Source organism: Leiobunum rupestre, chromosome 8, assembly GCF_980474605.1.
Source record: "Leiobunum rupestre chromosome 8, qqLeiRupe1.1.hap1, whole genome shotgun sequence".
NCBI classification, from domain to species: domain Eukaryota; kingdom Metazoa; phylum Arthropoda; class Arachnida; order Opiliones; family Sclerosomatidae; genus Leiobunum; species Leiobunum rupestre.
In genome coordinates, this window is record NC_143391.1 from 49,115,940 (window position 1) to 49,138,476 (window position 22,537).

The window sequence follows — 22,537 nt, forward strand, 5'->3', positions numbered from 1 at the left end:
GACGGTACCCGCCTAAACTATTAATTTTTGGCAGACAAAACCGATAAATAACGAAAGATATTGGAAAATAAATAATAGTTGCAATTGGTTTCATCAATCTATCTATTATAGTTTTCTAGCAGAATTAAAAAGGGGGGAAAAATTTCACCTGTCGAAGACTTTTTAAACAGAGTGTACATGTAAACAAATTAAATTAGCTAAGTTTACAGGTTTATTGATTATCTACAAGTAAATTGGTAAAATCTTGTAGTACTTCCGAAGGCGATTTAAAACAGCCAAAATAAGATTTTACTTTATTATACGAGTTAAATTGAAAGGTTTCGTGAATTTTTTAAAATTTTTATCAATAGCTAAGTAGATGCATTCGATTACATTTTTATGCTCGTTTAAAAGATCTATTTGAAACCGAAAAAAATCCATTTTTTGGAACTCACCGATTTCGCGAGCTCCCAGATCCAGAACATGACCGTAAGCTGAGGTTAATTTGATGGTGTTTTGACGTGGCGACGATGGATACGTTGTTGCCGTGATAGTCGATGATGTTGATGACGCGATGGTAAATAATCAGCTAGTTTCTAGACACTCGAGATTAAAATCTCTCAAGATTAATATCGAAACCGCAACTAAGAATTCATTCCCATTGGTTGATGATAATATTAATATCTAAAGTGGAACCCCATTTTTTGATATCATATAATTTCTACACTTCGAATATTTAAAGTGGAAAAAACACTATTATTTGACGTCATATAATTTTCCCCACTTGAAAACCCAAAGAAGAGGTCTCAAGAGCTTGTAATGCAATCATATCCTAGAAAACAAAGCCATTAATAGAAATTTCCATTAAATTATAATATTTGTTATACCGTTTTGTGAGCTACAGTGAAAAAGTTACAATTTTGTAGTAGAAGCAAGTTCAAAATACCAAAAATGAACTCTAAAAAGAAAATTAAAATTATCACTACGGTAATAATTTTAATGGTTGTTTCAGGACGGCGTTTATTGCCGATGTTTTTACATCAGAGTTCATATCAGAAATGAAGTTAAATGGAATATTTTGGTAAATAAGTATAAATTCTAGCCTAACCCTCGGAAGATCTAATCTTATACATTATCGATAACTGAACAAGTTCTTTGGGAATAAGAGATAAGCTTACTATCCACTCCTCTACCTCTACCCCTTCCCCTCTCCCCTATATAAGGGGACCATTGAACCGGCAATCTTCACTTAATAATAATTTTGGAGTTGGGTTTTATTTTCAAAGTAAATAGGCATTAAAAGGTTTACAGTACCCTGAAATTATTTTAATTGACACCCCTGACGTTATTTTAACCGACACCCCTGAAGTTATTTCACTATGCTCCCCTGAAATAATTGATATAACTGACAACCAAGAGACCCCGGAAGTACCCTTAGCCATAGTTACATTACCCGATTCGCCCGTAATAGAAGTAATAGATTTCACGGATAACCAAGACCCCACCCCGCCCTTAGCTACACCCACAACCGTCATAACACAAACACAACATTCACACCCTACACATAAACATTACAATAACGAAATATCCAATCAAACTGAGTTAAAACTGTTGCGACGGTGAGCGTCAACGAATAAAATATCCAAACCAAACCCAACCGCAAATTAATCCGTTAACGCTCACCGTCGCACGGTGGTTTTGCCAACCCTTCGACTTCGTTTCCTATTTCCTAGCAACTGCGAACGCAGAGATTTCTAGAAACTGCGTACGCAATGATTAACCTTTGCACGGAACGCGTTCGCAGGACAAACTTTTATACAATCACCGACAGACACGGTGATTGTATAAAAGAAGGGGTAAAAAGCTTGAAAAAAGCCAACTTACTATATTAACTAGCCCGAAATGTTTTTATTTAAAACAAGCGAAGTATGGTTTCTTTAAACCTCTAGGAGCTAGAAGTCGGCACTTGCCAAAAATAATTAAACAAAATGATCACTAAATTAACTGACTGAGAAAGACTCGAAATGTAGAGAACTGCTTTGAAGAAGGGCACAAAATGAAATGAAACTCTGGTAAAAATAATGTCTTAACTTCGTTAAGATAAGAGTGACCACCGGCCTTTCGAACGCGTGACCCAGTGGGCGAATCACAAACCCCCAAATAAGCTGGAGCATTACAGTTTTACCCCCATGGTGGAGGCCCACCCCTTCTACGACGATATTGTGCTTATCAACAAACGACATTCTTGACAACACGGTAGCTCTCGGACGGACAGGTGTCAGGTGCGGCTGCCCCCTTTCTCGATTTGCATATTGTGGGGGGGGGGGGAGACATTTCGATCTTTGAACTTGCCACGAGGTGGAGGGGAGCTAAGGTCCGAGGTTATTTTTACGTTCTACGATAACTTGTGCGGCTCATGGAAGCAGCTGTTGAATTTTAGGCCCCAAGAAGGCACCTTTTCTTAAATTGGAGGCCCCAAGTAGGCCTATAGTTCTTAAAATGGAGGCCCCCTAAGAAGGCTCAAAATTTTTCAACGTAAGCACGAGCCTACTTGTGCCTACCGCTGGCGGTGCTACTGCCTATTAAATATATTTGGAGCTTAGAAACGTATCGTCAACATAATAATTGGCTTCAAGTTTGCAACTTCCCAATATGGCACTATCACTTATGACAGTCAAGCTATTCGTAATGCAATTTTCGGTTTTACGACAGCTTGTACGAGAAGGAACCTGTGGATTCAGCTCAAGTGGCCACTTTCTATCATCTGATCTCCGGTCGGGTAGAAGGGACTGATATGGAGGCTTTAGAGCGTCATGTCAAGTGAGCTGAGGTGTTGCTGGTTCTTTAAGGTATTCCCCGTAGGAAGAGCCTGGGAAAGAATGGTCTTTTGTCTTACCCAGGGTCAAGGACGGTTTTATGCGAATGGTCTCGCAAATTAAAAAGGAGGGCATTTTACCACCTAGTATGCGTGAAGGCATGATAATCTTGTTGCCTTAGGAAGGGGATTTAAATCTCTTAACGAACTGCAGGCTTTTTCGATATTGAATATTGATTACAAGATTATCGCCAAGGTGCTTGCCAGTAGACTTTCGGCTCTTCTTCCCCGTATCACGTCTCCTAGTCGGGGACGTCAGACCTTTTGCGCTCACGTGAAGAACAAGGAATTGTCATGCAATTAGATTTGCATAAAGCATTTGATAGTGTGAACTGTTTGTATATCTTCGCGGTTTTGCAATCAATGGTATTTGGACCTTGGTTTCGGATCCTCGAAGTCGTGTATCAAGGTTAATGGGTACCTAACTAACGTTTTCAGCCTTGGAAAGTCCGTTCGACATGGCTGCCCACTCAGACCCCTTTGGTATGTATTATCTACAGAGCCTCTTAGTGCTGCTTTAACTACCTCATCACGTATTCCCCGGATCCCAATCGCGTCGGATTCGCCCGTTCCGACAATGAATACGTACAAACAAAACGTACTTACGCCAATTCTCAAATTCACGAACCAATTTTAAAATTCTCGCAAAAAGCATGTAAATTTTGTGGTGGTCCGAGATAAATAATATTTTCTGGACTACCTTCGTACACTTAACAGAGTGGCAGATAAGATAATATGTATCGCCCATAACGCTTAAGGTTACGATGCACAATTTATAGTACGTAAAATGGTCGATTTAAACTGGACTTCTAAAGTCTTAACTGACGGGACCAAATTCATGAATGTACAGTATAAAATATTAAAATTCTTAGACTCTCTAAATTTTATGCCTTTGCGCTTTCTCAATTCGTTTCCACATTCGGTTTAGATAATAATTTGAATAGGGGACATTTTCTACATTTATTATTTAATACCGTAGGACATGAATTTGATCCAGCCCGTTCGAACGAAACCAATTACGTACTTCATAATGACATGCCTCCGATCGAAGCAAACGATCCTAATAGTTTAAGCGGGAAAGACTACGATGAATTTATCCAGTAGTATAACGAATCCCTGTCCGAAGCTTGCAGTTATTCGGCCCCCAACTTTGATTATAAAAGAGATTTAATCCGGTACTGTCGCCAGGACGTAAATATTCTTTTGCAATGCTGTATATCTTATCTTTCTATTTTTATGGATACATTCGAAATAGATCCTTTCTTAACCGCGATAACGATTGCGGGAGTATGCAGTTTTATCTTTAGGAAAAACATTTTACAGCCTGGTACAATTGGTGTAGCGCCCCCTTTCGGCTACAGTATGAACTTCAACCAGAGTTTTGGCGCCATCGAATGGCTTGAATGGGAATCTCACCAACGCGAACGGGATATTCAATCTGCTTTTAATTGTTTTGACCCGAGATTTCTTAACATTAACGTAGACGGACTTCTCGGTAACGAAGTGTTTCAATATCACGGCTGTTATTATCACGGCGGTAAAAAGTGTTTTCCTATCAACAGAAACCTACGGGGACCACACGCAGACAAATAATTCACGATATGCGTCAACCGTTGCTACCACAAATCGCTTGAAGCAATTGGGATACATTGTAGCTTTGTCTTTTAAGTTTTTGGGGACGCTTTGGTCTTAACCCACGTAAAGATCAATCAGCTATTATTAGCGATCCCAAATTTATTTTCGATTTATTCTAAATCCGGGTTTTCATGGACGCTTTTAGCTTGAAAAAATTTGCCTTGAGCTAGAAATAGTTTAAAGTTAGCGCTCACGCTGCAATCGCTTGTTTTCAAGAACGATTGTATTTTGCACTTGGAGCGTGCGCTTGTGGAAATAGATTGGAACACGCTTCTAGCGCCGATAAAATCCAACTAGATATTTTTACGCCCAAGCGAAAATTTCGCGCGTGACGTTGGTCCTGTGACTTCAGCCAGCCAATGGTTATGTAGTATGTGCTAGCGTTGGTACCTAGGCTTATCACACTATTGTACGCTGTTGGAAACAAATAACAATGAGTTCAACCACAACCAAAAAGCAAAAAAAATAAGTAGGAGAAGAGAAAACAACAAAGGGAAATAGAAGTGAAAAACAATTATAAGCCATGTAAAAAGTAACCCAATAATTTGGAACCGAAAATTAAAAGAACACCGAGACAGAGATGCAGTGAATGTTGCATTTATAGAATTGAGCAAAATTATGTAAATAGGGTGCACCCACCATCGTTTTGTTTTATACCTTCTTTTATGGTTTTTGGCTTTAATAATTACTAAAAGTTTAAGTAATAACATTTTTTCTTAATCAAAAGACGTATGCGATTCGGAGCCGCCATATTTATTTCGGCAAAAAAAAAACGCGGCAGCCACCAGCTCACGCGGCATGCTAGAAGTATCTTGCATCATGAAAACGCGAAGCTCTTTCCTTGCAGCTTGAGCGCGAAATATAAAATTAAGTATACGCTTCCCACAAAATGGAAAATTCTCAATCTCTTCTTTTCCAAGCTACAAGCGTCCATGAAAACCAGGCTTGAGATCCTGAAATGGAAGTTAAATCGGTTATCCCCTTAAGTCAAACGCATTGCGTGGTCCAGTGGGCGTTTTTGAAACATATCGATCTTGTTTACCCAAACACGAACGCAATAATTGATGCCTATACAACAGCAATGGCTTGGATCAAGTTATACTCTTACTTAAGGATATTAGGTCCACTTTCATATTATTATGACACGGATTCCTGCATTTAACTAAAACCACGAGATGGGATAGAGATTGAGATGAGAAACTATCTCAGAGAAATGACTGAAGAGTTGGAGAAGTACGGCAAAGGCACGTTCATCCAAGAATTGGCCACCAAGGGAGCGAAAAAGTACACCTTTAAAGTCCGGTAAAGTCTCCTACGAGCTGGTCAAAGGGTTTCGTATAAATCAAGGGATTAAAGATTTAGTAAATATGGACACGCTTAAACGTTTGATAGGCGTCGACGGAGAACCGAACGAACCGGTAACCGTGCCTCAACCGCGACAAATTTTGCGTTTACCTGCCCATACGGTCGTTTCCGTCGACCGTACTAAAATCTATAGACCCGTCGTAGACAAGGTACGATTACTGGAAGACTTCACTACTGTACCCTACGGCTACAAAGCGAATCTAATTGGTACTGAGGAAGGGGGCGTTGTGGCTGCCAATCGCTAATTTGTATCTTCTTCCGAAGTAAAAGTGACCCTCTTGTCTCGCGACTTAAAAGTAATTTTTATAGGTTTCAGTCTAGCGACATTAAATGGATTTTAGTCTTGCGACTTTAAAGTGATTCCAAAACCTATACGGGGTAAGGGACGAAATAGGTTATTCGATTATTTTATCTCCCGCTGAAGAAATTAAGAGTCCCATAAATTTAACCGAATTTTATTTTTAACCTTCAATCGTACACTAGTACCTGAAGGGAGACAACCATGCAATTTATTCCTCTATTTAATTGCGTAACGGCAGAACCGAGTCAGAGTGGCAAATACTATTTATTTGAATCTATAAATAATCACGAAGAGGAAATGTTTGTTCCGGATTTCAAATATATTGGTATTACGGAGAATAACAAGCACTATACGAGGTTGTCTTTGAAGAAGGATTACCGGCTTTGGAAAATATAAAAATTGTTTTTAAAGACGAAATTCCGGATAAACTTCAATTGGATAAGGGCACGGAATTTAGGAATAAAGAAGTACAAGGATATTTCAAAAAGAATTAAGATACATTTTTAGTACCGAAAGTGACGATATAAAAGCCTCTCTCGTAGAAAGATTTAATAGAACTTAAAAACAAAAATGTATAGATATTTTACCCATCACTCCACTAATAGATTATTGGAAGTCTTACTAGATTTGGTCGAAGCGTACAATTCCTCTTACCATAGCACTATAAAAATGACCCCTAATGACGTTTCAGAAACTAGCATCTTACGAGGTAATGGTCCAATTGCGCAGTTCCCATTAGCACATATGCAATTGTCCGGTTTTCCATTTGCGCGTTTTCCACTTGCGCAGATATTTTCCATTTGCGGTTCCTCATGATTTAAATAATATATATTAAGCCTTTTTCCTTGGGAAAAGGTATTTCGTGTCGGTTTTTTGTCATAACTTTGTTGAGCATCCAGCTGAACTACTAGTGTATGTTTTTTCAGGGCCGTGCTTAGGGGGTGGCGAGCCGGGCGGTCGCCCAGGGCCGCTAAAATTTTCCTATAGGGATGTATATACCGGAGGGCCGCTAAAATCACAATTGTCAGTTTCGCTCATGCATTTCGCCCGGGGCCGCGAGACCTCTAAGCACGGCCCCGTGTTTTATGTTCGGTCGTGCTGTAAATACCAATAATTTTAATGTTTTTCTATGGTTTTATTTTGTTCGTTGAACTATCCTCTAGGCTATATATGTTTAGTCGAACATCAAATCATAGTTTCTCGGTCTTCCGGCTAAGATGAAAAAGTAGTATCTGTTACGCTGTGAAAAGGTTTCTCGGATCGAACTTGTAACAGTTGCATTAGACCTAATCCAGCTATATTTTGTAGAGGTTAAGCTTACATTCCGGGGGGGACCAGGGATAAAAATGAGCACTTACTTAAATGGGAACATCGTACTTCACAGGGATAAGAATATTTAGGGATTATTGAGTAAATTTAACCAACTCTCAAATAAGCTGACTTGTTATTTATGGGGACCAGCTAATTTCACATTTCTGCAAACAGGTTTAGCAAAAATTAGGTATAATTGTCGCTAGTCACGTTAGAAAGCAAACAACCTTTCGATTTATAATATACTCAATTTTTACGATACGTTAGGTTAATAATAAGTTGAACAATACTTGGTACTTGGTTCGTTATGGCTAGGTACTGTCCTGTAAGTCGCGTTGTAGACGGGCCATCGTGATACTAAGAATGGGGTTGGGGTGCCGCCGGGCGCCCCCAGCGCTCGAGCGAAGTGAGTGCGCGGCGCCGTCAGGCGCTAATACATGGCATGTGATTCTTAAGATTATCTCACATCTCCACCGTAGTACAGGCTATAGTTCCGGTTGAGTTAAGGTTAAGCTTAGGCTAGGTAAGGTAAGATGACTGCTGCTGGCCTAAGCTAAGCAGATACCATTTTTCCATCTAAGTCAAACGGCCGAGAAGCTACGATTCGCTGTTCGACTAGAAATATATTCCCAAGACAGTAATTCGACGAACGATATTTCACCTGAGGAAAGCATGGAAAATCATTGGTATTTACAGCGCGACAGAACCTTATTCGAACGCGAGCAGGTCAGGTGGATGCTAAACATGGTTATTTATTAAAAATAACCACCAACAACCCTTCGAGGAAAAATGGCTTAATACGCAATATTTACGTCATTAGAAGCCGTGCATATGAAAACTCGCGCTACTGGTAATCTGCGCAACTGAAAAACTGTGGAAACGGAAAACTGCACAAATGAGAGATCTGCGGAAACAGAAAACTGTGAAAATGGGAACTGCGCAAATGGTAGCCGTGGGAATGGGAACTGCGAATACGGACCCAAACCGTAAAATAATATTTACGCTAAATATTATACTGATTAACTGAAAATGAAACCTCGATTCCAAGTAGGGGATTTTGTTAGAATAAATACTACTAAAATGATATTTCAAAAGGGGTTTGAGTCTAATTACATCGAAGAAATATTTGAAATTGTAGCTGTAGTTAAGACACCCTCCCTTTTATGAAATAAAAGATTTCGCGGGAACCGATATAAAAGGGACACGCTGTTCGAGAGAACTTCAAAAGGTCGCGGAACCTCGTTCGTACAACCTAAAGGGGCTCCAAAGTTCGGTGACAAAATGTGTGTAAAGTCAGTAAAGTGCGAAATTTACGGTTGACTCTGCCCGCGTCTGCCAAGGCCGAGTGAGGGGTTGGGTGAAGGAAAAGCATACTCAATTTCCTTTTTTTTTCCACCGAGCTTTGGAGCCCCTTTAAACAAAGTTTTACGGAAAAGAACGAAAAACGGAGTTAAGCAACTGTACGTTAGTTGGCTAGGATATCCTCCCTCGTTTAATAGTTGGGTTAATCAAGATTACGTCTGGGATTTACAAAACTCTTCCTAATAATACTAGAGATAAGAATAAAAACAAACCTGAAAATACTCTAGGCTCGTATTCTACAAAGTTGGCCAAACCCATCAGTTTACTCGGAGATTTGGAAATTGCCCTGGTAGAAATTATTTATCCCATATCTTTTTATAACGTAAGCGAAAATCTGGGGTGCGGGCTGGAAATTAAGGAATTATTACTGAAGCAGCCAGAACACTTACAAATATAAATACGACTTCAGATATATACACATCAGGGATACTACAAAAATCCCCGTGAACCTTTGACTGTACTTAATGAAAGTATAAAAATTTTGAGCAGTCGATTAAAGGATTCAGTTAGTACTATGATAAACGAAGAAAGTGATAATACAGAGTTCGATAATGAATTGACTATAATAGGACTATAATAGTTTAGAAAGCGGGCACGTACAATACACTTCCAATAGTAAACATTATTGTAAACTCGTATTATCCGAAGGATTAAGGAAAGTTTTAGGATTTAGAGATAATGGCACTAATATTCCCCCTATGTAAGCATTCAGATCGGATACCCCATGCAATTAAACTTATTCGTCCCTGATCTTTTTTTTTCGTGTACTACGATTTGATAGGAATTAATGGTGGTAGATACGTTAGCGCCCCTTTTACGGACAATAGTTGTAGATCAAAATGTTTCCCACGGAACTACCGTTTCGGAAACTTTCGATTCTCCGCATTACCTTAAACTGAGTAGAAATTATTTTGGCAGTATCGACATTAATATAAGAACTAGTTTAGGTGAATTCGTGCCATTACAGTTTGGTACAGTCACGTCGAGGAGTAGATTTACCTTATTTCTCGGGGTTTGCGGGGCAATAAGGACATGGAATTAGTAGCTTCTTTTCCGCGCTAGCTAGGTTTGTATTACCATTCCTAAAACAATCCATCGCAAGTTTACGCGTACGGTTCGCGATATTTTCGCTCTCTAAAGAAAAAAATGAAAGTACTTCAAAGCGAATTAAATATTTTCAACGAACTACCGACTCAACTCAAAGTTGAAATAGGACAATGAATGTGGTACCAACCAATCTCGTCTATCGACAGCAGTTTTATCATCGAATTTGCGGTACTGGGTACGGGAGACTCTTACACCGATTTAGCCATGACAATGATCTATTGCAAAGTCAAAATCGTCCAGGTCAACGCCGACTACTTGGGTGCTGGGTCGAATGTTAAAATTATGCACAAAATTTTATTAGCTCACCAGCCAGGTTTATTACGTAATAACGCCAAATATCCCTTTACTCGAAATTTTAGTGTAGAAATTTAGGCCTAACCAGTTAAAACAAAATTGAGAAAATTAGGCCAAGCATGTTGGGGTAGAGAATGTATCATTTGAAACTATAGAAAATGTTTGCCTACTACAGCTATGGATATCGAAGCGTATCGACTTGAAACGTTTCGTCACTGGAAAATACCCACACGTCACCAAAAAAACTGCTGCCGGACGTTACTATATTCAACATGGAGACAATGTACGATGCCTATCGCTGCCACGGAATCTTAGGAGACTGGGGAAATTCAATACGCCAGATTCTTCCCAAACTGTCCGTCGAAAAGTACCTGTCACAAGAATGGGACATCCCAGCACCGCAAAAGTCAACTGTGCCTGAGGACGAAGACTTCATCTCTATTGCGGTCATACGTCGTGAGGTAGAACTTTTAATTAAATTTTTTATACAAGTTACGCTTGCAGAAGGTAGTTCGTTTCAACCCTTTAAATGAAATTGTTTATATCCCTTATGAAGATCCAATTAATTACTATTATTTTTATAAATTACAATTTAAGCGGGTTATATATAATGTCGGACTAGTCGTAGAACCAATTTTACGTAATCATGTAAATTTCAAAAATAAATAAATTTAAATAACTTGTTCTTATTACTCGTATTCTAGAGATTCGTTATTATGGGGTTCGGAAGCGATAAAGAAATTATAGCGATTGGAAAAATATAGAGATAAATATAGAGTTTTGGGGAGGGGGAGGAAGAGGGAGAGATAATCTGGCGATTACCATCTGGGTAACGAGGGGGAGATAATCTGGCGATTGGCGTCTGGGTAACGAGGGGGTAGAGAATCTGGCGATTACCGTCTGGGTAACGAGGGGGAGATAATCTGGCGATTACCGTCTGGGTAACGAGGGGGAAGCAGTGGTTGGGAGAAACTAATGCCAGAGATCGAATTCTGGGTAAAGAGGGGGGAGAATCTGGCAATTACAGTCTGGGTAACGAGCGGAAAGCGAAACAAATTATAGCAAAAATTCTAGAGATCGAATTCTGGGTAACGAGGCGGGAGATAATCTGGCGATTGAAGGGGAAGGGGGAGAGGGGGGAGTCTGGCGATTGTGATCTGGGTAACGATGGGGAAGCAGCGGTTCGGAGAAACAAATTATAGCAAAAATTCTAGATATGGAATTCTGGGTAACGAGGGGGGAGATAATCTGCCGATTGAAGCGGAAGGGGGAGGGGGAGGAGTCTGGCAATTGTTATCTGGGTAACGAGATGTCAGACTGATAATCTCGTTACCCATGTCATTATCTCTTTTTCTTTGGACGCTTGTGCGGAGTCGGCTTGTTAAGATTTCTCATCTGCACGAATCGTTACGTACCGCTCTTCCGATGTCGTGGCGGTCTGCCATCGAGACGGAACCTTCATGGCCTAACGTGGTTTGCTCGGGCGAAGTTGTGTTCCTCCGCGATCACGATCGGGTAATTGTCGATCTGGGCCAGTTGATGACGCATTCTATCACTTGATTGTGCGCTCCTTCGGTACAATCGAGTATCGTGGTGAAGAACAATGGCGTGGCTATTTTCCGGCTCCGTTACCCTAAGTCAAATGGGGCACGGTTGCTTGTTCTCTATTTGGACCTCGGCTCAATGACGTGAATTTGAAGCTTATTCACAAAGGCTTTCCTGTGAAGACTAGACTGGTTCATTTCGGCGTTGTTCCGGATTATACGTGCGTTCTCTGCACCTCCGCTCCCGAATCGGTGGAACACTTCTTTCTCCGTTACCCAGTGTCAAATCGTTGGTGGTCTTGGCTGTTCCTTGAGACATTTGGTTTACCCAGTATTATTTTTAATTCTGTTTTTTTGTTACGTGATTTATGCATTTTTTTCTATTTTACCAAAACAAGTTTATAAAGAAAAAGGTGCAATCTTTTGTAAAATTGTCAGATATTTAGTATCAGTGCTCAAACAAGAAATTTGGTTAAGTCGTTGTTTAATAAGCTTCGGAAAAATTAATAATTTACTTGTGTTAGAAATGAAAATTAAAGCTCGTATTAAGTTGGCCGCGTTTAACCTTGTAAAAAATGACCATTTATCAAAACTGCTGCGCACCGAATTACAAAGCCAAATAACAAAAAATTCTTTACTAGCCACCTTAAATTACTTTTTCATAAAAACGTAAAATATATATATCATAATGACTTAATCGTTGTTGATAAAGTTGGATAATGTCGCAAAATAATGGTAACTTTTAATGTATAGTCCAAACTTAATGTATCCGTAACATACATGTGTGACCGCGATACCATATTATTTTTAACAAAGATTTTAATACTTAATTAACTTTCGCCTCGCAGCAAGAGGAGCCGAGTTCGATCCCAGCTTGTGGCACTGGGTGAAAATTCGGAACAACTCCTTCTGCGTAGAGTTTGCAAGTTCTCTCCCCACTGGTTTAAGGGGTTTTCCCCCGAGATCTTCGGTTTCCCCTTCCATAAAAACTTGTTGAGGTTAACGGTAATAGTTAGTGTAGGGAGCTGTTGGCTCGTACGCGTGGCATGCAGGGCTTGCCACCATCCTCCTACGCATTGTAACCCGGCCACCTGAATTTAAGGCTTCAAAAGTCGCTTGATGACTTAGGCCTAAGGTGGTGCCTTGCTGATTATTATTATTATTATTATTATTTGTACACTGTTTAAAAAGTTTTCGACAGGTGAAATGTTTGTCCTCTTTTTAATTATGCTAGAAAACTATAATAGATAGCTCGATGAAACCAATTGCAACTATTATTTATTTTCCAATATCTTTCTTTATTTATCGGTTTCGTCCGCCAAAAAATAATAGTTTGGCGGGAGCCGTCAAAACTCATTTTTGACAACTTTTTAAATATTGGTTCTATGGCACTGACTAGCGCGTTTTTGAATTCACAGTGGTCGGTTCATATTTTGAAAGTGGAAAAATTGTCCCTCTACAACCAACGGTTGAGAAGTTATCGCGTTTACAAACTTTCGTAGAAACTAGGAAACACCTAAAATGCATCAAGTGATTATAAATAACGCAACTTCGACAGCGATCCAACAACATTGAAAATATATTTAATTAAAGGCAGGTTTAAAAAATAACAAATTCCCAGGACAGCTTGGCAAGTGGTTTGAAGAATATCCTTTTTTTATACGCTAAAGCTTTTAAAAAGCTATTTGCGTTATAATTTGTTTCTAATAATTGTTACCACTATTTTAAACCAGCCTTTAATTAAATATATGTTGTTGGATCGCTGTCGTAGTGGCGTAATTATTAATCGCTTGATGCATTTTAGGTGTTTCCTAGTTTCGACGAAAGTTTGGAAACGCGATAACTTCTCAACCGTTGGTTGTAGAGGGATAATTTTTCCACTTTCTAAATATGAACCGACCACTGTGAATTCAAAAACGCGCGAGTCAGTACCATAGAACCAATATTTAAAAAGTTGTAAAAAATAAGTTTTGTCGGTTCCCGCCAAAATATTAATTTTTGGCAGACGAAACCGATAAATAACGAACGATATTGGAAAATAAATAATAGTTGCAATTGGTTTCATCGATCTCTCTATTATAGTTTTCTAGCATAATTAAAAAGAGGGCAAAAATTTCACCTGTCGAAGTCTTTTTAAACAGTGTACAGTAAAAGGTTTTAACAAAAAAAAGAGCGTTGGAAAAAAATAGCTGCCTTCCAAGCAGTTGACCCAGGTTCGATTCCCGGCCATCGCAGTCCGTTTGCGTTTGAAAGGATAAATAAAAATTTTAAATCTACCGATATTATTGTATTGTGGAGACGATGATTAAAACGATCACCCTTTCCCTCCCGAAAGAGAAGAGAACGGCGATGGTGGTAAGGTGGTGAGCATAGCTGCCTTCCAAGCAGTTTACCCGGGTTCGATACTCAGTTATCACACAGTCCGTTGGCGTTTGAAAGTATAAATAAAACTTTTAAATCTACAGAGATTATTAGGAGACGACGATTACAACGATCACCCTTTCCCTCCCGACACGAAAGCGAAGGCTGATGGTGGTATAGTGGTGAGCATACCTGCCTTCCAAGCAGTTGATTATGTTCCCGGCTAGTTTTATATCTGCCTACATCATTGAATTGCATTCCAATAGTTTATTCCAAGTGGGTCAACAATATTACTTAAATTCTGGTTTTATTAAATAGTACACTTTTTGATTTTGGAAAATATTTCTTCAAACAAATACCATTAATTTTTTACATTAGAAACGCAGTTTAAAATTAGTAGAATTGCTAAAATAACATAACTCTGATAAAAAAGGGTAATAGATAAAACGCAGTATTTAAAAATTGACCTATTTTAGAATTCTAATTGGAAAAAGTGAATTATAATTGTAATAATAATAGACTATAATATTGAATCCATATAACATAATGAAAAATTCCGATTAGTAAGCTAGATTAGAATAAGTTTTAAATCCAATTTAGTCCCGATTATACCAGCATACTTGACGAATTTAAAAGAAAATGTTTAAATGGTAAAATTGTGTATAAGTTATGGATAATTATAGCGATAATAAATATTGAACGAAAAGGAGCACTCAAATGCCTGATTAATTTTGGAATTTGTAAATTTCCAAAATACTGCATTTCATTTTAAATTATTTGGGAATATTTCATTACATTAGACAATTTTCTTAAAATGAAATTTTTTAATATCAAGATTAAGGTCATACCTTATCACTGGAAATCTCTAATTTTGTAAAGGACAGTTTGTAAAGGAGAACTCAAACACCCGTATAATATCGGAATTTGTAGATTAGCAAAATATTGCATTTTGGTAAAAAATAATTTAGGGATATTTAATTTCATTAGACAGTATTAAGGACGGTTAAGATTTTGAATGTTGTTTTCATATGTTTAAGTAATGTAGTTATTTAACATGCCTGGGAGTTAAATGTATAAATTTTTTAAATGTTAATCGGGATTGACTAAGATCAACGAAGTCATTTGCAACTGTAAAGTTTTGCTGCCATGAAAATCGGTATAGCTTATAAATCTGGTTACGCCAAGGCATTGTTACACCTAAATTGCTACTACAGAATAAATTTTAAAGAATCGAGAAGTACTAGACATAACATTTAAAGTGGTTAGAATGATTATAAAGAGGGTGATTGTATTAGGAATTTTAAACTTCTAAAGATCCCCAACTGGGACCCCTTTTTAAATTAACAGGTAACTTTATTCCTCTAGGTGCCACACTCTCCATATTCCTCTTTATAACTTGCGAAACCTTTTCTGCCCAACTCTTTGGAACTTCGTAAATTAATTCGTCATGAAGTTGAAGAACAAGGTTAACAGTGAGACCTTTGCCTTCGAGACTTGAATTACAAGTTATCTCATTAGTTTGCAATGCCTGTATGTCATTGTTGATTTTTATCATTGCATTTTTAACGATGTCAGCGGCAGATCCTTGTATCGTCGTATTAACAGCTTGTCTTTCGGCTGCTGATCGGGCACTACCATTTGGGCTTTTAATGTTTGGCAAATATCGTCTCCTGCCAAACAATGTTTCAACAAAGCCTTTGCTTTTGCATTTATCTATTATTGAAGCTGTGTATTCTTGTATACCTAAATAATTAATTATAATAATTATAAGAAGTTCAGTATACCAAATGTTTTATATTTACGAAATTATCAGACTTAAGCGCTGATGGGCCTCAAAATTAGACTTTACATCAGTGGTGTATTGATAAAAACTTAAGTTTGAGCTCGTCGAGCCAGCTGCAACACACCACTACTTTACATGTAGGATTCATTATTTTATATTATTTTGTAATCCGTCCCCTTTTTTTACCTTAGATACCACAACTGGCACTCTCTATCGTCCCTACCTCAGCAACCCCCTTTCACGACCAAATTGGCTCTTAAACGTACTTTTTACAATGGCTTAAGTAGAGTTGAGATAGGTTTTGCTTGTGGTGTATCACTACAATGTGAGTGCAGAATAAATAATTGTTTTATTCTTACCCTGTAACGCAGCCGATACAGATACAATTCATTAATGGCGAATTAATTTTCAGTTTTTTTTCGAAAAATGGATTTTAGTTATAATTTAATTGCTTGCCTGTCACTTACTCAAGTTCCAATTACTTAAGACTCACCTGGATAACATTTATGAAATGATTCCATGAAATCTCGAGCTTCATCTTCTTCCAGATCAAGCTGCTCTGCCATGGACTTCAGTCCCATTCCATATATTATTCCGTAGCAAATCTACATAAAAAATTATTATATAAACAATGAACATTCGGAAAAAAATTAAATGTATTTTTTAAAAATCCGCAGTTTAGTGGATTGGTGAAAATTAAAAATTAAACTACAGTACATAATTTAATAGATTCCTCAAACCCAAGAAAAAATCCAGAAATCCAACAGTATTTAAAAAAATCTACGGTTTTGGTTTTGGTTAATTTACGGATATTTCTTTAGAACTTTGTGGATTTGTTTCAAAATCCAGGATTTCCGGCATGCTTTTCCCGTCGGTATTAATCTGCCTAAAAATTCCCAGTTACATAAATCTGCCTTCGTCACATTTTCAAAGTATAGCTCTAGTAGTCGAGTGTTAAGTTTTTGACGAATCTTTTGTGTATTGTTAAACATTTCTAATGTTCGAGAAATTGCTTAAATTGTTTATTCCAACTCTTCTCAATATAGATCACAAGCTTTAATACCTGGCTTCGCCCGGGGTCTTAGTTTTAATTAATTAGATCTGATTTGTATGTAAGAAAGGTAAACGCTGTAGCAAAAACGCAACACGCGAAGGTAAAAAACGGTAGCAAAAAAGCAAAACGCTTAGCAACAACGTAACACACGTAACACGCGTAGCAAAAAGTCCTGAACTACTTAAAAATCCCAACTAAACCTCCCCTTCTACGAAGTCCCAGTCTTTCACTCCCCTTCTACGAATTTAACACAAATTCCCCTTCTGAGAATTTCACACTAACCCGTTAAAAAAGTTAAAGGGTCGGGACAGGCGAATTCAAAAGAGGAGATAAGGGAAGCAAAGGGGAGGAAGTCGAGAAAAAATACAAAGCCAAAACCATCCTGAAAAAAGATAACAAAAGCAAAGAGGAGAAAGTCCAAAGTCGAGTAAAATAAAAATAAAATTGAATTAGATTAATAACCATGTATGGTATTTGGAAATCAGGCCCTGAACATTGAGTTAAAATTTCAAAGCTCTAGAGCTAACCGTTCTAGAGTTTTTAGAAACATGACATACAAATAAATAAATAAATATAAGGACAGACTTTAAGTTATAGATTAATTATGCCAATTCATTTTGGCACCAAAATGCCCTTAATTTTTTGGTACCCTGCTCCAGGACAGGGATTTTCTAAACTGACTTTGTATGACTAATTAATAAAATATTAGTGATAATTGTTTGTTTTACTTTCATTAATGTTATTTTCAACTCATTTAAAAAAGCTTTAAAACTAGCAATTCACACAATATTTACCTGTTTTGTTCGTTGTCTCTGTTTATCAGTAACTTTTCCTTTCGGTATAGCAAGCCACGTGGCAGAAAGGGATACAAAAACATCCTCTCCATAATTTAAAATCATTTTCAATTTAGTTTCATTGGACAAATGAGCCAAAATCCGAAGCTCAAGTTGAGAATAGTCAGCTGACACAAAAACTGAACCTAAAAAGTTAAATGAAAAGTTGGATTATGTTGTTGCCTATAAAATCTCAAATATACCGTATCTAGTAAAAAAGAGTTTCGGTTTTTAATTAGGAAATAATTATATTATCTAATTACAAATTAATACTATTAGGTTGGTTGAATGACGAAAAATAAGAAAGAGTGAAAACGAGTTTAGATTTTAAATAATCAGCTTAGGCCTAAGTCATTAATTCAGGTGGCCGGGTTACAATGCGTAGGAGGGTGGTGGCAAGCCCTTCATGCCACGCGAGCCAACAGCTCCCTACACTTACTATTACCATTAACCTCAACAAATTTTTAAGGAAGGGAAACCGAAGAGCTCGGGGGAAAATCGCTTAAGCCAGTGGGGAGAGAACTTGCAAACTCAACGCAGGAGGAGTTGTTCCGAGTTTTCACTCAGTGCCACAACTTGAGATCGAACCCAGCTCCTCTTGCTGCGAGGCGAAAGTGCTAATATCTTCTGCAACGATTAATTTCCATAAACTGCAACAATGAACCTCTTCGTAGTGGAAGAGAATAGCAGGTAGGGAGGAAACTCTAAATTCTGGCCAATCAGGGCTCTGCTTCTTCCTAAAGGCAAGGTGTGAGGCATCGTGCTGCGGTACAAGGTGACAGCCCGTTGTATTTAGCCTATAATCCAGGCGAAGGAGTACTTTTACATCCCTTCTTTCTCGAGGAATCTTCGTGGATTTTCTCAAACACAAACAATCAACACCTTCAGATGTGATCCAACCAAATATCACGATTTTAATTTTTCAAATGCAGCGGTCTACTTTGATTTTGGCTCTTCCTACTACCGATTGCGACTCTTAGTTTTGCTGTAACAACATCGAGCCGGATCAATATCAACTATATAAGGTTTTTCTACTAATCGTTCGACCCGGCACAACATTTCCGTGAGCAACTGTGGCCTATCGTCGAAAATTGCAGTACCGAGCAACCACACTCATCGATAACACCAACAAAATCCACAGCATAGACGAATCTCTTGAAGAATCTACATCATCGATATTCATCTAAACAGAGAGCTCTCAAGGGACAAGTGAGCAGGATTGAAACAGCAGTGGATGATCAAAGATTAAACAGACCATCTGATGTCGTCTTGAAGAACTATGTGGAAAAGGTCGAAAAACTATCGAATGCTTAGGATTAAATTTATCAAGTTATCATTGCAAACCTCGCTCAAGCAGGAGACATCAGAAAATTAATTCAGTCAAATCGTCAAACGCGTCAAATTTCTGCCGAAACATATAAAGCACCAAACGTCCCACGTAGATCAGATATGTTGACTGGCTTCCGCAACAATCAAGGTCAATGCTCCGTTACATCAGAAACAGAGTCTAAAGGCTCTCTGCGAGAGGCTTGTACTTTGGGTAATGAAGGATGTCTGAAACAACTAAACGCATCTTCACATGAGCGGTTAAACATGGTGAAGAACAGTTCTTCGTGTTTCAACTGCTTAGGAACTGCACAAAATGTGATTCTGAATGTAGAAGCATAACACGCTTCTACATCCAGATTCTTGAGAGAAGGAAAAACCGGAGATCACGGCTATATCTAGAATTATTTCGTGCCCCTACCATGAGACCAATAGAACCTCTCAAGTTATTTTGGCTACCGCCGCGGTTCAAGTCAAAGTAGCAGACAATCAACGGCTCAATTGGCAGAATTCGTGTATCCTGAGTGAAAGCCTCCCGTTGCAGTGTTACGCTGACTATCTGATCAAGTATCAATAACAAGTCGGAGTTGATAACCGAAACTATTCTGACGGTCACGGACAATCCCAAAACCGGCGTGCATTATAAAGGTTTGGATATCTTACTGCCTTCAAATGTGTACCTTGACTTCTAGCTCAAGAGGTCCTTAGCAAGGGCATAGAAGGTCTTCCAGGTTACTTTACAAATCGATTCTGATAGGAAATTTCCGTTGACAAAATCTGACATAAATGTTAACCACTGTACATTTTGTACTGTATGACAATCTGAAGCGACTTTGGGAGCTTGAAGACATTCGCCCTCGTGGATGCTGACTAAAACTGAAACTCAAAGTGAACAAATTTTTCTAATAAACTTAAACGCGGCATTTAACTGGAAAATTCACAGTACGACTTCCAATGAAAGTCACCCCATCAACTCTTGAAGATTCGACACAAATGGAAAGACGTTTCTGCGCAAACTCTTAGCTATGAAAAAACAGGTAATACATCCAAGAATACTCGGACACATGCAATTAATCGAATCAATGACTCGGACCAGCCCTACTACTTGCTGCATCACGCTGTATTTAACTAGGATAATACTAATACGAAGGTTTGAGTGATTTTCGATGCCTTAGCGAAATCCTCAACCAGCGTTTCACTGAATGATATGTTACTAAGACTACAAGATGATTGGGTCAATCTCCTGATTAGCTTTCATCAACACCGCATCGTAATTACGGCGAACCTAACTAAGATGTTCCGTTAAATTTGGGTATACCCAGAAGACACGGACCTACAGAAACAATACGAATACAACTAACTGCTAATGGTTACTTGTGGAATGGAATCAGACATATATTGTCTCGAAACAGCTTGGTGAAGATGTTAGCATTTTGCAGAGCGACTTCTATGTGGACGATCTAATGTCAGGCGCAAAAAGCCATAGGCGGCTTTGAAACTAGAAGAAGATATCATTGGAAGCGACATCTCAAGCGGGATTTGATATAAGAAAGTGCGCGTCCAATGACGAAATCTTATTGAACACACCACCCGCCAAAATAAAGGAAATTCAGAATCCTTCACGTATCGAAAACGGCGAATCAGTTAACTCTTAGTCTTTATTGAACTACATCGCCGGATCAGTTTTCGTTCGTAATTACTGCAACCGTCGTGATTTTCACCCTAGTTTCCATCAGCCTAGGCCTAAGCAAATGGTAAGGTTTCTTACCATTGACAGCTTGACATTCCTATTTCCTATGAGACCAGAACAATCTCTTTATACACATTCTTATTTACCTATTATTCTTTTAATGTTCTTACTTAATACTTATTGGCATAGGCTTATATTGAACTGAGCTTAGTTAGCTAAACTTTAGCAGTCGACGTTAGTGACGTCATGGACGGCATGTTTTAGGTAGACGTCACTTAGAGCACGTCTCTCATGAACCCCCCCCCCCCTAGGGCTACCATTGAGTATACTAAATTTTCAACCCTTCTCGACCCCTCTTAACATTCACATAATTCGAACCCCCCTTGATGAATTTCTGGCTACGCCACTGGTTATCATTGCTGAAGCAAAAAAAACGCCTCTTTTCTTGTCCTTTACTTACTCGGGTGGTTTGTATCTGATCTTCCTCTTACAAACCGTCGCACGATGGCCTTTAAGACCACATTTAAAAAAAATCTCAGAGAATGACCGCGACAGATCTTTTTAATTGATTTCCCGTTGGTTTTATTTGCCGTAACTGAGAATACATCCACCAACCTTGGATTAATGAAACACAGGGATATCCCACAGAAGCAAAAACGCGGAAACGATTGCTATGAAACCTCTATTGGTGAAAACGGCAACCAAACGGAAATGACTAAAGCGCATGCGTGATAAGTGGATCAAGCGGTAATATGTAGGCATGGCGATTCACCATCATAGAAATTGAAACTAAAAATGTTTAGCGATCATACATTTGAGTTGCTAGGTATTACACCATCAAAACCATCAATATAAGCAACCGAGTCAATGTTTAGAATGTAATTACTGAAGTTTGTAGTCTGAAAGTACATTAATAAGGATTTCACCAAATTATTTAGGTGAATAGAAAGGGGTTTCACTAAGCCTTGGCTCAAAATATGAAGATGACAACGTTTGTCACACTTTTCGTGCATGCGCAATGGGGACTTCCGTTTATTCGCCAATATCGTCTGATAGAGGGTTTGTAACAATCTTTTCTGCTACACAATGGAGTTTTAAGCTGGAGCGGTGTATCCCAGTGTTTAATTAATCCAAGCACCAACTGCTCTTGGGTTTTCTCTTTCTACAATTGTCGTTCCTCTTCAGCTATTTATAGCTTAATTTTTTCTGGGGTGAAATCCGCTCCACTGGACTGGTAAATCTGATATGGTAACGCTTCATATAACCCTATAATGATACGTCGTCGTTGCTGGCAGACCGTCGTGCATTCACAATTTGTCTCTTGACACTGTATGAAGCCGGTAAAATCTAAAATGCTTTCACCCGCTTGGTAGGTAAGCGCATAGAATTATTTCTACAACATAGCAATTCTGGCACGTGACACCAGCTCAAACGTTTTATTTAATTGCCATATCTCATCTGCATGATCTGCTGCGATATCTTCCACAGCGATGCAGCGTAAGTCTTCACTAAGGGCCAGATCCAACATCGCGTAGGCTTTGGATCTACTTATCTTAAATTTCTGTAAAGTGTCTTCATTAGCAAACACTATCAGCTGCTGGCAGTTCCGTTCTGTAAGATCTATCTATATTGAATTGGCAAGACAGTTTGTTATTTATAAATCTCTATTTAATTATAGTTAAATCTAATATACAAAAATAGGTATGATCTCTACTGA

General features: G+C 38.4%; 1 protein-coding gene across 2 annotated transcripts in view; it reads right to left on the reverse strand.

Moving 5' to 3' along the window:
- Positions 1 to 14,487: 14,487 nt before the first annotated feature.
- Positions 14,488 to 22,537, reverse strand: part of PolQ (DNA polymerase theta) — a 59,112-nt gene continuing 51,062 nt past the window's right edge. For both annotated transcript variants that reach the window (XM_090157065.1, XM_090157066.1), the window contains 3 exons: positions 17,766 to 17,950; positions 16,411 to 16,522; positions 14,488 to 15,877 (listed from right to left, as the gene is read on the reverse strand). In XM_090157065.1, coding sequence (XP_090013191.1) covers positions 15,435 to 15,877; positions 16,411 to 16,522; positions 17,766 to 17,950 — 740 coding nt within the window. In that variant the 3' untranslated portion in view covers positions 14,488 to 15,434. The remainder of the gene's footprint in view (positions 15,878 to 16,410; positions 16,523 to 17,765; positions 17,951 to 22,537) is intronic.